Below are 16,850 nucleotides of genomic sequence, written 5' to 3' on the forward strand. Positions count from 1 at the left end.
CGGCAACAACGCCACAGACAGCAGCAGTGTTTGAACAGAACGAACCATCCCAAGGGCTGCAGCCACTCACCGAAATTAGCACCGTGGTCAAACCGGGGACGCACCACAACGCAGAACGTACAATAACGCCAAATGTCAAAATTGACCACAACGCCGACAGCTAGAAAACTGCTGTGCACCACAACGCCGAAATACACTAACGCTGAAAAATGTCATTGCAGGACTGCCACAAAGGTTAGGTTATGTTAGACTAGGTTAGGTTAGACTAGGTTAGGTTAGGCTAGGCTAGGTTAAGTTAGGTTAGGTTATATTACGATAGGTTAGGTTAGGTAAGGTTAGGTTTGATTGTGGTATTTCGGCGTTAAGGTACATTTAAGAAACACACACCAATTCATTCAGTAGTTATTTTGGCGTTGTGGTACATAGCAGTTTTCTAGCTGTCGGCGTTGTGGTCAATTTTGACATTCGGCGTTATTGTACGTTCGGCGTTGTGGTATTTCGGCATTGTGGTAATGACCCGGTCAAACCCACAGACAACGAAGAAACCTTTGTAAAGGTACTTTACCTGAACCATTATTTCCTTGAAAAAATTTAATGATTGCTTGGGTTTGGACAATGCCCTTTACAGTGCCAAAATTTTCATAACAGGCTTAGGGGATTCTGTGAAGCTTAAATTACTAGATGTAAAAAATATACACATATAAAAGACTTAATTTTCACATGTTTTAATATGCAGTCCATCAGAAACAATACCAATGCAATTAGAAGCAGATTTTAGGATTACTTTTGTTATTTTCGTTCCGCGGTCGTGGCTGGACAGCGACACGGCCGACAGTCAGCTGGGCAGGTGGTCCACTGCCACCAGCGTGTGGCTCCGGATGTGGTCGAGTCCCTCGTACAGGAAGTGTCCTTGGAACTTCTTTTCGCCAAGGTACATGGGGAACCAGATACGATCGTCCGGCCACATCCTGTCGAACGGGACCTCGCCGATCGAGAACCACTTCGGGGACATTTCTGCAGAGAAACAGTGGGTGCAGCATTTGAAGGTGGCTGTTGGCAAGACTGCAGTGGCTGGTTGCACGCTGGGGAAAAGCAATGCTGAAGAGACTGGCCGGGCCCAGAGCCGCTCGCTGCACACTTGTGGAGAGAACCCTTGGACTTATCCAGATGTAATAAGCTATAAACATTACTGGGGGAATATTAGATTAAAACACACAGTTGTAACCTATTGGTAAGTAATGATAGTTTTGTATTTAGCTGGGTAGATAAATATTTTTAACAAGGAAGCAAATGCCAAAGTGTTGCAGCGGCTCTTAAAGCCGCTTGACGCTGGGATACATCTTGTCTTCTCAGTTCAGTATCTTCCACAAACTCTAATGACTGAGCAAGTATTTTTTGCTTATTCTTTACATTTTCGAGACATTAAAACATCTAAAAAACACAATAAAAAAACAAAGTCAAAATCCAACCCAACTGCAACCGAAGCAATGGCCATTGCCATGGAGATGCAGAAGGTATCAATAATGCAAGAACGTTACCATGGATACAAATAAAACTTGTGATAAGACTTATGAGCTGTAACTATAAAATTATATGGTAAAGAAATGAAGATATTGTAATGAAAGTCCCTTAAGTGCTTTCAGAAATATTTACCGGGCATTTTAGGCATTTCATGCCTAAAAATTATTCTTAAAACACGTGTTTTAGCTACATTCACTCTTATAAAAAATACAGTTTAAAAAGAAATACGGAAACAGAATAACTATTCTGCTCTCTAAGAATTCTTTAATACTTTTCATAAACAGACCCCCCTTGGATATCTCGAGCAGTTTTCAAATGGCGTGGTTTCTCCTGAAGCTCTGCACACTGAGTGCCCGTGTAGGCGCCTCGTGATGCATGACCCTCCCCATTCACACAACATTCTGGACGTCTAACAAATATACATAAAACTGCATGGTTTCCACTCAAAAGTGAATCGACCGTGAACGCAAAGAAACACTAAATAAACGATCACTTTTTTTTTAGTGCCAACCTGAATTATTGGTGATGTTCAAACATTAATTTCTTTAAAAGGTTAGTTTTAAAAGTTTTACGTGCCTAGTTAACGGACACACATAACACAAAATATAAAGCGTGTAAAAAAATGGGTGCGTGTACTTAGGTACGCGCGTTAGAAGTTATACTTCTTTGGCATCATTAAAAAATAGTTTTTAATTGCATGCCAATAATTCTCCGTGGTAGCGTTAAACGTTTTACACAACCTTGTTGGAAGTCTCATTAGAAGTATAACTTCAAAAAATGGCCAAATGGGTGCGTGTACTTAGGTATGCGCGTGAGAAGTTATATTTCTTTGGCATCATTAAAAAATAGTTTGTAATTGCGTTCAAAAAATTCTCCGTGGTAGCGTTATTCTCCATGGTAGCGTTAAACGTATAATGCAACCTTGTTTGGAAGTCGCATTAGAAGTATAACTTCAAAAACAGAGGAGGGAATTATCAAGCAGGAAACGCTCGCGGAGAAGAGAGCCGGCTCACCCTCCGTGTCGACGGGCTCGCCCGTGAAGCTCGACGTGCCGAAGACGTGCACCTCCAGCGCGGGCGGCTGCCCGAGGAACTCGAACTGCAGGACGCCGACTTTCTCCAGGGAGTCGACCTCCAGGCTGCACTCCTCCCGCACCTCCCTGCCGACACGGGCCTCCTCAGGGACGCTGGGTTACATACAGTCTCACCGCAAACACTCGCGTTTAACTGAAATGGATCAATAACATTTTTGAACAAACAATTATTTCTTTTGGTCCAAATGCATAAATCCCCTAATAAGTAATCCATTCCTAAATGAGCAAAAAAAACCGGATGGTTTTTTTTTTTCTGAAAGCGTTAAGACTCGCCGCCAGGATTCAAGACGGCTTGCTTGAGTCACTCGAGCGAAATTACACTCTCTTGAACTTTTATTGCAAAGCCTAGTGATCAGTATGTATCTTGTGATAATCACGTGCTTACTTTATACGTTAACTCTTTCGGCAGAAAATAGTGATGTGAAACAGCACAATAAAGTCAGCCTTAACGTAAATTAGGATGAAATTTACTGGGCTAGTCATTTTAGAATAAGTACTCATTATAAAATATTTAGACAGCCACACAGAGACCAAATATTTAATGTTAATATTACAGTATGGAGTTTTGCTAAAGTAGGACTAATAATTCTTGTTCTATTCAATTATTCTTTTCCACTAAAATTTTCCTACAATAAATCCTACAAAATCAAACAAAAAACTAGAACATTGTTATGACAAGAGTCAATAGCACCCACGCTTGACTAAAACCAGGATTTGTTTTATCAATTACAAATAACATAATAAGTCCCAGATAATTACAAGTTATTAGTAAATTAAAATTACTGTTAAAAAAAATATTAGTTACAAAAAATGATTAATTAAACAGTTAAAAAAAGTTCAATGTACAAAAACAAACATTTAAATCTCACATATCGGCATCTGTCTGGTTCCAAGATCCAAGGAAGAATGGTCCATAGAGATCATAAACACAATCTGTAACAAAGTACTGACGTCGACCCAAGTGTCTCCTCGGCTCCCTCAGGCCGTTATGCCTCGTCAACGTCCTCCCTGTGTGTCCCCAGTGGAGTGCGACGGCCAGGGACGCACCCGCGTGCGCCCTAGCATGCCAGTGAGGGTTATGTCTGTGTATATATATTTGCAAACGATCAAGGGTATTAAATGTAAATAACTTATTTATTCATTAATGTCTCGTGTATGTCTTTGTAAATAATTCAATAACTTTCTGAAGGGTTTCGCCGTAGTATGTAATCGCAGCCTGGCGCGCCGCGGGACGGAGCTCTCTCCCACGCCGGCCGATTTCCCCTCCCTCCCCGCCACCCGCGGGCGCCGGCCCGCGGGCGAGCGGGGAGAGCCAGTCGCGTCCTGGTCTCGAGCGGAGACAGACGTGTTCGTTGCTCCGCGAGCCGCGCACGTTGCGCTCGGGATTGAACGTTCGCTCAGTCCGCAGTCGGTCACGGCAGCTGAGCTGCCACCGCGAATCAGCTTAGCATTGTTAACTTACGAGTCATCGGGAGACGTGTCTAGCGGGCAGTTTCTACAACGCGAACGTGGTGCTACGAGTCTCTGAACTTTTCGCCGTCCACGGAACATTACGTAACGGGCCGCGTATGTACAGCGCTCCGTCTTCGGGCCCTCTCTCACTGGGTCAGCCTAGCGTTAATAAACTTTACGATTCGCGCCGAAACGTATTTGAGAACCGCCCCGTCATCAGGGAGTCCGTGTCGCCGTGGTAGGGCACTTGTTCCGCGACGGTTCCGCCAGGCTGCGGCAGGACTTTATAAGCGTTAATAAAAGACGGCTCGTGAAATTCGTTAATGCCGTGTTCTGCTTGCGACAACCTACCAACATTCCTCGCAATCACTTCACTCTCCCTCCAGGTCCCGCCTTTCCCGGTCCCGGCCACGTTGGCCTGGACCCACACCTCTCCGACGAGGGCAGTACGGGCATAACAGGACATTTATTTCAACGGGAAAACGGGGACCAGAAGCCGAGGGACGTCATTTGGCGCCCAACGTGGGGCCGTAAGCATACGCAAGCGCACGCAAGCGCACGCAAGCGCGCAGATGCAGGACAGGACGGAAGCAGGTGCGACCGCGTGGCGTGGGAGCGGCGCGAACTCGAGACGGCGCGCCGGCGCGCCGGCGGGAGATAACGCAGCGCGGGAACGGCGCGAACACGAGACGTTTCGGCGAGAGATACCGCGGCGTGAGAGCGACGCGAACTCGAGACGTTCGGCGTAAGATAACGCGACGTGGGAGCGGGTTGAACCGGAGACGGCGGGCGACGCGACAAGGATCGGTGGCGCGACAGATAACGTGTCGTGGGAGCGCCACGAACCTGAGATCGCGACGCAGCAGGGATCTTCGGTTCAAGATAACGCCGCGAGAGGAAGACTCGGACTGAATTACCGAACAGAGACACTCCCGATAAACATGGACGACTTCCAGGAAGCGTACGAGACATGGGCGGAAGCAGACTTTCCGGAGCCCGGCGAGTGCTGCGAGCACTTCGCAGATTACGAGTGCGGTTTCTGCTTTGAGTACCGGGCGTATGGTAGGACAATGTGCGGTGCGGACTCATGCCCCGGCGGGACATCGGATGGGCGGATCTGCGGGACGTGCGGGAATCTGTGGCACAGGGAGTGTTCACAACTGGTCGCGCGAGAAGAGGAATGGACGTCCTGCTTTACGTGTGACCAGTGCCGAGCGAAACTGGGCGTGGGTGGTGCCGCAAGTGTCTCGACTGCGAAGGTCGAGTGGTCACACTGGGCGGGCGCCATCACGCTGCAGGAGTCGGCGATACTCCCAAAGCCACTGCAACCAACGCCACTGCAACCGACGCTGCCGCCGACGATGCCCACGACACCGCCGCCGACGCTGCCTCCGACACCGCCTCCAACGCAGCCCCCGCCCTATGAGGTGGAGACGCCGAGCAGGACATCGCTGAAGACGGAGGAAGCCGCGCCCGTCCAGCCCCTGTGGTACGACTGGCACGCGACGTCCGGGTGGATACGGCAGGCCGACTCAGACGCGCCGCCCCTGACGCCGCCGCCCCCAACTGCCATAGGGGCTCACGAGGGGCCTACGCGGTGCGAACCGGCTGTGCTGACACAACCGATCTGCACACACGAGGGCGTGCCGCGACCACTGTCACGTGGGCAACCTTTGACGCGACGCCGCCGCCTGATGCTGCGGGCGACGCGGAAGGTGCCACGCATCCTCGGACTGTCACGTGGGCAACCTTTGACGCGACGCCGCCGCCCACTGCCGCGCGCGACGCGAAAGGTGCCACGCATCCTCGGACTGTCACGTGGGCAACCTTTGATGCGACGCCGCCGCCCACTGCCGCGCGCGACGCGAAAGGTGCCACGCATCCTCGGACTGTCACATGGGCAACCTTTGACGCGACGCCGCCGCCCACTGCCGCGCGCGACGCGAAAGGTGCCACGCATCCTCGGACTGTCAAGTGTGCCACCTTTGACGCGACGCCGCCGCCTGTTGCTGCGGACGACGCGAAAGGTGCCACGCCCCCTCGGACTGTCAAGTGTGCCACCTTTGACGCGACGCCGCCGCCTGATGCTGCGGGCGACGCGAAAGGTGCCACGCCCCACCGGATTGTCAAGTGTGCCACCTTTGACGCGACGCCGCCGCCTGATGCTGCGGGCGACGCGAAAGGTGCCACGCCCCCTCGAAGTGTCAAGTGTGCCACCTTTGACGCGACGCCGCCGCCTGTTGCTGCGGGCGACGCGAAAGGTGCCACGCCCCCTCGGACTGTCAAATGGGCCACCTTTGACGCGACGCCGCCGCCTGATGCTGCGCGCGACACGAAAGGTGCCACGCCCCTTCGGACTGTCACGTGGGCCACCTTTGACGCGAAGCCGCCGCCAGCTGCCGCGTGCGACGCGGAAGGTGCCACGCCCCCTCGGACTGTCACGTGGGCAACCTTTGACGCGACGCCGCCGCCTGATGCTGCGGGCGACGCGGAAGGTGCCACGCATCCTCGGACTGTCACGTGGGCAACCTTTGACGCGACGCCGCCGCCCACTGCCGCGCGCGACGCGAAAGGTGCCACGCATCCTCGGACTGTCACGTGGGCAACCTATGACGCGACGCCGCCGCCCACTGCCGCGCGCGACGCGAAAGGTGCCAAGCATCCTCGGACTGTCACATGGGCAACCTTTGACGCGACGCCGCCGCCCACTGCCGCGCGCGACGCGAAAGGTGCCACGCATCCTCGGACTGTCAAGTGTGCCACCTTTGACGCGACGCCGCCGCCTGTTGCTGCGGACGACGCGAAAGGTGCCACGCCCCCTCGGACTGTCAAGTGTGCCACCTTTGACGCGACGCCGCCGCCTGATGCTGCGGGCGACGCGAAAGGTGCCACGCATCCTCGGACTGTCACATGGGCAACCTTTGACGCGACGCCGCCGCCCACTGCCGCGCGCGACGCGAAAGGTGCCACGCATCCTCGGACTGTCAAGTGTGCCACCTTTGACGCGACGCCGCCGCCTGTTGCTGCGGGCGACGCGAAAGGTGCCACGCCCCCTCGGACTGTCAAGTGGGCCACCTTTGACGCGACGCCGCCGCCTGATGCTGCGCGCGACGCGAAAGGTGCCACGCCCCTTCGGACTGTCACGTGGGCCACCTTTGACGCGAAGCCGCCGCCAGCTGCCGCGTGCGACGCGGAAGGTGTCACGCCCCCTCGGACTGTCACGTGGGCAACCTTTGACGCGACGCCGCCGCCTGATGCTGCGGGCGACGCGGAAGGTGCCACGCATCCTCGGACTGTCACGTGGGCAACCTTTGACGCGACGCCGCCGCCCACTGCCGCGCGCGACGCGAAAGGTGCCACGCATCCTCGGACTGTCACGTGGGCAACCTTTGACGCGACGCCGCCGCCCACTGCCGCGCGCGACGCGAAAGGTGCCACGCATCCTCGGACTGTCACATGGGCAACCTTTGACGCGACGCCGCCGCCCACTGCCGCGCGCGACGCGAAAGGTGCCACGCATCCTCGGACTGTCAAGTGTGCCACCTTTGACGCGACACCGCCGCCTGTTGCTGCGGACGACGCGAAAGGTGCCACGCCCCCTCGGACTGTCAAGTGTGCCACCTTTGACGCGACGCCGCCGCCTGATGCTGCGGGCGACGCGAAAGGTGCCACGCCCCATCGGATTGTCAAGTGTGCCACCTTTGACGCGACGCCGCCGCCTGATGCTGCGGGCGACGCGAAAGGTGCCACGCCCCCTCGAAGTGTCAAGTGTGCCACCTTTGACGCGACGCCGCCGCCTGTTGCTGCGGGCGACGCGAAAGGTGCCACGCCCCTCCGGACTGTCACGTGGGCAACCTTTGACGCGACGCCGCCGCCTGATGCTGCGGGCGACGCGAAAGGTGCCACGCCCCCTCGAAGTGTCAAGTGTGCCACCTTTGACGCGACGCCGCCGCCTGTTGCTGCGGGCGACGCGAAAGGTGCCACGCCCCTCCGGACTGTCACGTGGGCAACCTTTGACGCGACGCCGCCGCCTGTTGCCGCGCGCGACGCGGAAGGTGCCACGCCCCTTCGGACTGTCACGTGGGCCGCCTTTGACGCGACGCCGCCGCCTACTGCCGCGCGCGACGCGTAAGGTGCCACGCCCCTTCCATCTGTCACGAGGGTCCCGGACTCAGCAGGTCAGTTCTCCAGTGCCACGGCCCGGTGCTTCATGTCCATTTAATAAATGAGAGGCGTTGACGGACATAACGGCCTCGTCGGAGGGGGGGCATTTGACGTCGACCCAAGTGTCTCCTCGGCTCCCTCAGGCCGTTATGCCTCGTCAACGTCCTCCCTGTGTGTCCCCAGTGGAGTGCGACGGCCAGGGACGCACCCGCGTGCGCCCTAGCATGCCAGTGAGGGTTATGTCTGTGTATATATATTTGCAAACGATCAAGGGTCTTAAATGTAAATAACTTATTTATTCATTAATGTCTCGTGTATGTCTTTGTAAATAATTCAATAACTTTCTGAAGGGTTTCGCCGTAGTATGTAATCGCAGCCTGGCGCGCCGCGGGACGGAGCTCTCTCCCACGCCGGCCGATTTCCCCTCCCTCCCCGCCACCCGCGGGCGCCGGCCCGCGGGCGAGCGGGGAGAGCCAGTCGCGTCCTGGTCTCGAGCGGAGACAGACGTGTTCGTTGCTCCGCGAGCCGCGCACGTTGTGCTCGGGATTGAACGTTCGCTCAGTCCGCAGTCGGTCACGGCAGCTGAGCTGCCACCGCGAATCAGCTTAGCATTGTTAACTTACGAGTCATCGGGAGACGTGTCTAGCGGGCAGTTTCTACAACGCGAACGTGGCGCTACGAGTCTCTGAACTTTTCGCCGTCCACGGAACATTACGTAACGGGCCGCGTATGTACAGCGCTCCGTCTTCGGGCCCTCTCTCACTGGGTCAGCCTAGCGTTAATAAACTTTACGATTCGCGCCGAAACGTATTTGAGAACCGCCCCGTCATCAGGGAGTCCGTGTCGCCGTGGTAGGGCACTTGTTCCGCGACGGTTTCGCCAGGCTGCGGCAGGACTTTATAAATGTTAATAAAAGACGTATCGTGAAATTCGTTAATGCCGTGTTCTGCTTGCGACAACCTACCAACATTCCTCGCAATCACTTCACTCTCCCTCCAGGTCCCGCCTTTCCCGGTCCCGGCCACGTTGGCCTGGACCCACACCTCTCCGACGAGGGCAGTACGGGCATAACAGGACATTTATTTCAACGGGAAAACGGGGACCAGAAGCCGAGGGACGTCAGTACATTATAATAAAATAATATGTGACTAAATGTATAATGAAATGTATCTGCGATTTCTTTAAACACGTATGTTTACAGAGGGGCGTAGCCCCTGGCAGATGTCAATATGCACCAGTGCATATATTGTGTTGTGTTCTGCATTACGTAAATTACATAGTAAACTATAGCTTTCTATGGATTCCAGAATGAACATGTCTGTTTATTCAACAACAAAATTAAGTTTTCAATAGCCAACATTGTAAGTTTTAATCCCACTAAATTATTATTACAATGCATATATCCATTCTAACTTTTAAAGTAAATGAATGTCAATAATCACTAATCCTTTACTATAACTACCTACACATTTGATGTTTGTACTTAACGATTATAGAAGTCCGTGACTCAAAACTTGGACACCACCGGGTGGACCCAGCGGAGACTCTCGAGTCACAGGGCCGTGACGTGACCTGTGTCATCCGACCATGGAAACTCATCTGCTCTCAGCATCGGGTACGCTGCTTGCACTAATTGTAGATGACAATTACGTGGGCTATTAAGGCAACCCATATGCCTTGGCTTCTCAGTGATGGTCACTCGAAAGTAGACCGTGAATATTCTGGTAAGATTAGACTTATTTGCCATAGGCATTACACTAAGATGTTATAGAATTCTCTCATAAAATTACCACTGAGAAAAAAAGGCAACAGTATGCGTTTGGTTTAAAAGCGATTAAGGGTACGTGAACTGGACTAAAAAAAAAAAAGTTGGTTGATGGTTTCAAAAATTTGCAAGCGAAAAAAAAAAAATTCAGGCCAAACACTCTACCACCCACGGTAGTAATCAGAAAATGGCTGATGTTACTAGAGGTGCGATGATTGCCACATCCTACTACGGGTGACAATCTAGTGAACCCAGGCGAACAGGAAAGCCACTTGGTTATACTCAGGTATTGGGGCTTTTTATAACGGAAAGAAAAGAATCGAAAAACATGGTTTTCAAATACTACACACGTCTCTAAATTTATTCCGAAGAAATGGTTTCATAATTACTAGTTTGTGAAAAAAAAATTAAATTTTCACATCTTACATTACAATACCTGTGCTTTTACGCTACCGCTGCAACTCATTGTTTACTCGCGATAAATATGAATATAAATGTTTTCCATATCCTAGAGAAGTTCCTGAATTAACCCTGAAAGGAAGGTTTCTTAATTTATACAGATTTGTGAAAAAATAACAATTTAAAGCTTCAATTACAATATCCGTGAATTTTCGCTTTCGCTGACATGTATGGATTTTAAAAAAATAAATAAAAAATTTGAGAACTTAAGTCAATGTATGTTTTATTAATGAAATTTGTTTAAATAAACACTGTATTTCAATTGTAAGGAATTTTTAATGCTTATTTTCATGTTTGTTGTTTTATTAGAATAAGTAATTTTATTACAAAATGTTTGTTTTGTCACATTGCATTTAAAGTAACTTACGTATTATTTTGAGTCACTTTGTAATGAACGAGTCTAATGGGATGCAAAACTTAATAGAATTGTTAACATCGTTCATTTTTCGTGAGGAATACGTGCTGTGCACTGAAGTATTTAGCTGACACATAGAATTTTGCAGTATTCCAAGGAAATGTTTTGATTACAACCATTGTATATTTTGTGTTTGATATGGCTGGTGTTTCATGTATCACAGTTTATCCATGGATCCGAAAGGTTTGATTCTTATGGCATGATCCTGTGGTACATGATGCTGGCTGTTTTAGTTCAGTACATCAGAAGATCCTGCACATGAATGAAATTGCGAAATAAAGAATTATGATTGTAGGTTGAAAAACAAACTCCTTTTTATTCGACTTAAAATCACATTATTATATGACAATAATTTTTTAAGTACAGGATCTTCCGACGAACTGAATTAAAACAGCAAGCATCATTTAGCACAGGATCAAGCCATCAGGATCTTTCAACATACTGAACTAAAACAACAGGATCAAGCCAACAGGATTATGCCAATAGGATCAAGCCTTCATGATCCAGGGATAAACTTTTCAATAAATGAAATGGAAACATTAGCATATTTTTAATTTTTCCATAGTTGGCCATAATTGTGCTAAACAAAGTGATACACGATTGCAGGTAAACAATGAATGGCAACAGCAGTGTGAAAACACAGGTATTGTAATGTAAGCTTTGAACTGTTATTTTTACAAACCAGTAGGAATTAAGAAACGCTCCCCTCAGGGTAAATTTAGGGACGTGTGTAGTATGTGAAAACCATGTTTCTCGATTCTTTTCTTGCCGTTATAAAAAGCCCCAACATCTGAGTATTACCAGGTGGCTTTCCTGCCGCCAGGGTTTCACTAGATCGTCACCCGTAGTATTTTCTTTTCTAAAAAGCCGTGATACACGGTAATTACCTTCTATTAATGTTTTGTATTATAACTTTACCTTTTAGCAGCTTCCAAAATTGTTTCGCCCGCTTCAACTTTTCCGCCGAATCCATTCCACTTCCCTTCGCCAAATCCTCTTTTCTTTAAACCCAGAAGTATTTTATTCGCTTTCCTAACTAAAACTAATGTTAAAATTCTACAACCACTCATTGCAGAATATTAAATAATATAACTAAATAATTGACTTCAACAATATTTCAAACAAAACACTGAATTTATGAATCTGGATTAACAGTACATATATTATGTAAATTCGTTTAAAATCACTTTTCCCTCCTTGTTCACAGTTCAAATTAGAGCTGTAGCAAACCGTATGTATTCGTTACTGAGTAACGGGTGCGGCATCTAGTAACGAGTAACGAAACGTTACACACGAATGCATTTCGTTACTCGCATCTTTCGTATGTTTCACGCATGCGCGCGCTTATTCGTTACAAAGAACGATGTTTGTTTATTAATAAAAGTCAAGGTCATTAGATACCAGGTCGTCTCAACAGAAGAAAAACGAGTTTGGTCGTTCGTGTATTTCCGTGATATGACGTATCCGCTAGACCTTCAAAGTAAACAAAACTGTGAAATTGCGTGCTTGTTTTGATTTTGTTTTCGTGCTGTGGTTTAGTAATGTAAAAATGCCTGCTGTTGAGAAGAAATTGGTTGCTTCATTTGTAAGAATAAGGACTTTTTAAAGATTGAATCATCTCAATCGACAGCTAAGTAAAAAACGTGTTGGAAGAAGCAGCAACAAAGTGTGCAAGAAAAGGAAAAAAATTGTAACATAAATAGTAGGCTTATAGATTTTTTGAAGGAAGTGTCATTTAATTTAGATTTAGCAAAAAAAAAAAATTGTGGGGTGTGTTTGGAGTGATAGTAATCTTTTGTATTTCATATGAAATAATTTACTTGTAAATTGCAGTCATGGATAATTTCAGAATGTGTGTTTGCTACAGAATTGTTTAACAAAAACTTATGACTTCGCAAGATAAAACTTCTAAAACTGTTTGACAGGACTAAATGTTATTGGATGTATTATGTTTGTAGGAAAACAATAAGGCTCCTGATATTGCTCATCGTTTATTGAATAAAAGCATGTTTGATGTGAACCACACCTAATGAACTTCATTTTCTGGTTTAATGAATTTGTCATTGCTTTGTTTATCTTTAAATAGCAAACATTCCATAGCTTGTCAGATCACTCATTCTTTCATTGTATTGTTTTATTTCTCTGGTTTTTCACTAAATTGAAACTAAATAAATAACTCTGGTCATATTGCAAAGAGTTGTCCCTTGTTACATTCACAAGTAATTGTCTATGTTCTTATTATATTTACATATTTGTGCATTTTATAATTTTTAATATGTTTTGTGGTCATAATTGGGTCACAGTGATTTAATGCAGTTTAACAAAAAAAAACCTGAACCTAACCACAGTTGTTTTCAACATGAATAGAAAATATGTAGCATATCAAACTAAGTAATTCAGATGCATGGAAAAGTTACAAATGTGTTTGTATACTTATGTAACAAGCAAGTGCACCCATGTGATATTTTGAGGGGGGGGGGGGGGGGAAGTGAGATCTGGAGGTAAGGTAATGGCACCAATAGGTGACATGTTAAGGGGTGGTTTTGAACGAATTATTCCTTGTTATCGAAACTACAAGACATATTAGTCAAATGTTGTTATTGTTGGAAGCACTATTTTTTTGACTTACTGATTTGCTATATATTTTCCCGAAAAACCTATGTCATAATTTATTTTATCTTTTTTATTTGAGTCTTACCTTGGCACCTAAAGTTGACATGTAAAACACAGCCAGAACCTTAGGTTGACATCTTGGTTACCATAAGTTGACATTATAACATAACTTATATTTTGTCAGGATTATTAAAATAAATATTCTTCTAAAACTCAATCTGTCTTCATGTTTTTCAAAGACACTAATTATTCAGTACTAGCAAGCTATCCTGTCCTTATTAATACAATAATGTAGTTAGAAAATTGTTTAGTCACTCAAATCAGTAGAAAATAATACCATATTCTTAAAACAACTAGAACTACTTGGACAATTTGCGGACTACGTCTTCTTGGCTGAAATAGGCTTCTTCTTTGGTCTTTGAGAATCTCATACTTTGTGGATTTCTTTTAAAAAAAATCCCCAAGTAATGTTAATTTTCTTCATTTTCTCTAACTTGTACAACATAAAGTCGAAATGAACTTTTCCCGTATACTTTAATCACTGCAAAATCTTGGAGATGCAGTAGAGTGCTTTCTTGTTATTCCTCTTCAATAGACATATCAGAGAAGTTATCTTCACTTCATGAAGTGAGATCATGTCTGAGCGATCTGAAGAAGACATTTGTTCATCTCTCTTAGATATGGCCGTTAGAGATCGCTTGGATTTAATCACATTGAGTTTTTTTTTAACTCTTGCCTCCTTTCTGGCAAGTTTTTCAGCCTCTTTTCTCTTCTTTTCTGAATACTTTTTTTCTTGATAAATTTGCCACTGTGCAGAAGTAATACACTAGGATTTTTTTCCCGATGTCTCACACAAGTGGTTAGGTACTTTCTTTTCTCTTAGCCAGAAAAGTGCTCTCTTGAATGGTGATGGAACTTCTTGCAAACGTGTCTTTCCTACTATATCATCACTTCCAGTTTCTTTTGTTACTGTTTCAATTTTTGTGGCACAAGCATTGACAACCTCTTGAAGTTTATCTATATTTTCATCTCTAAGCCTAGACTCATCAGGCAACACTGAGCTTCTAGACTCAACAGCTGTTTCTTCACCCATCATCTCAACTTGTAACTCTTCTGGATTATTTTGACGCTGTATCAGGTTTTCTTGCTGAAATTCTTTTATTCTTTCCTCCACAGTTTTTTCCTATTCTCGTACATTTATTGTAGCCTCTGTTTCCAGCACTCCACCCGCTAGTTGAATTTTAAGTTTCGTTGAGTCACCTGGAAGATTTTTTACTTTCAACGACAGCTCACGAAGGCTTTTAACCATAAATGTTTTCTCACTTTTCTAATAACTCAACTTCGTGATGACCAATAATGGATCTTAACCATGCCACATGATTTTCCAATTCTTTGCTTGTTTGTAATACTGTTGGGTTAATTTTTTCTCTGGACATCACTGCATATTCTTCATCGACTTTAAAATTTATGATAAAATACCTACTATGTGGTCAAAGAAAGAAACAAAACCCTAAGGTATATTATTGTTACATTGTTAGCTTGCACAGGTTGCCTAAAGTTGACACATCAGGACCTTAGGGTAACAGGTATGTCACCTTAAAGTTCCCATGCATATTTTCCACTGTTTCCTAAACGAAACTTCACATTATTCATTGAGAAGTTTCATTCACTTCATATGTTAATAATTTGCTTGTAACCGAAAGTTGACAGTACTGTCATCTTTTGGAAACATGCTTTTATTTGGAACCTAAAGTTGACACCCCCCCTCTAGCACCATTGAGTGATGTAAGGTTATGGTTTTTTCTTTATACAGTTAAAATAAACTTTGAATAACATGTGAAAATTAAATGTACACATAAAAACTTTCATTTTAAAACTTTATTCACTATTTGGCAGGTTACTTACCTTACGATTTGATTAACAAAACTTGAAGTATCACTCACTATTGAACACTACCGCCTTACTTCAATCATTACTAAACTGTCATTAATATGTGGCCTTGTTCTAAAGTACCAGTTTCATAATAGTAAGTCCACCTTAAGGGGAGGAAAGTTATTTTCCCTCCAATTGTTATTTGAAATCTTATTATTTAAAAAATAGAATTATGTGTCACCTTTAGGTGGCATGTCAACAATTGGTGCTATTACCTTATATGGTGTTTTAAATATTTTGGAAGACAAATGGTGATTTGTAAGTAGGTACATATATTTAAAATCTTCTACGTGAAAATATTTCAGTGTTGGACGACTTATACGTAACTACAATTTTGTCTTTCTCTATCAAGGGGGGGGGGGGGGGTGCTTTGCCCCAGGTATGGGTGCCCATGGTAACAAGTAATAATCTTGTGATGTAAAATATGTCTTGTTAGCTCCAAATGAAGTATTTAGGGAGTCATGCTTAGTTTTACCTCATTTTATAACCTGTATTTGTCTACCACACACCAAAATTTATACTAAGCATCATCATCCACTGTTTCCAGCCTGTGGCTGGGTCAGCCAAGTGGGTCTTGTGACTTTGTCCATTTAACAATCACATTAAAGTGTGATGATATTGAAAGCCATGCAGTTTATATTTTATTCGTACAAATATATAGTAATGTATGTGTGTGTGTATGTATATATATATACACACACACATACATATGCCATATAAATTTCAGAGATAAAGAAAATATGGTATTAATTTTCATGGCTAGCTGCCACACTAATTCTTTTTATCCAGGATTTTGTGCAAAATGACTTATATAAAAAAAAACTAATGGCAACAGTATAATAAATAAATTTAACCTTTAATAGAGGTGGTATTAACCAACATGTAAATAATGTTATATCATTTACATAAATATCTTGGTAACAAAATTTATTTATGTACATATTTCATTAAGGAGACTTAACGCTAAACCATTTGAAACTTCGCAAATATGTAAAATTACAGAAAAAAATATTAAATTACTTTTTATGTAAATTAATGTAATAAATGATCAGCTACAAGTTGGGAAAACAATTCCTACACATTTGCATTGAAAAAAGCAATTAAAGCAAAATAGTAATGAGATAATGCCTGTAGTAAAAAATAAAGTTTTGTGTATTTTTTGTCAGCTTTTTATTTAGCTTTCAAATATGTGTTCATTATAAAACATACTTGAAGTGCCTATTTATGTTGATGAAATATTTAGAGAAAAAAATCATGTCAATTGATGTAGTTTGTATGACAGAACATAGTGACTAATTGTATTTGTTTTATAGCTTCTTACTCACCACAATTTATAATAGGCATAAGTAAATGTAGATTATTATGAATTACCTATATATTTTGTTAAATACTGAATTTTGATGTGATGAAATATGTTCTGGGATCAGATTTGGAGT

At 45.2% G+C, this 16,850-nt stretch overlaps 1 protein-coding gene across 1 annotated transcript; it reads right to left on the minus strand.

Annotated features, from left to right (window-relative positions):
- Nucleotides 1-709: 709 nt before the first annotated feature.
- Nucleotides 710-12,251, minus strand: LOC134537821 (oxidized purine nucleoside triphosphate hydrolase-like). Its single transcript, XM_063378668.1, has 3 exons — nt 11,788-12,251; nt 2,535-2,680; nt 710-1,014 (listed from the first exon to the last, which is right to left on the minus strand). Exons 1-3 carry the CDS (start codon nt 11,937-11,939, stop codon nt 836-838), a joined length of 477 nt encoding a protein of 158 aa, XP_063234738.1. The 5' UTR covers nt 11,940-12,251; the 3' UTR covers nt 710-835.
- Between the last annotated feature and the right edge of the window lie 4,599 nt (nt 12,252-16,850).

The sequence above is a fragment of the Bacillus rossius genome, chromosome 12, assembly GCF_032445375.1.
Source record: "Bacillus rossius redtenbacheri isolate Brsri chromosome 12, Brsri_v3, whole genome shotgun sequence".
NCBI classification, from domain to species: domain Eukaryota; kingdom Metazoa; phylum Arthropoda; class Insecta; order Phasmatodea; family Bacillidae; genus Bacillus; species Bacillus rossius.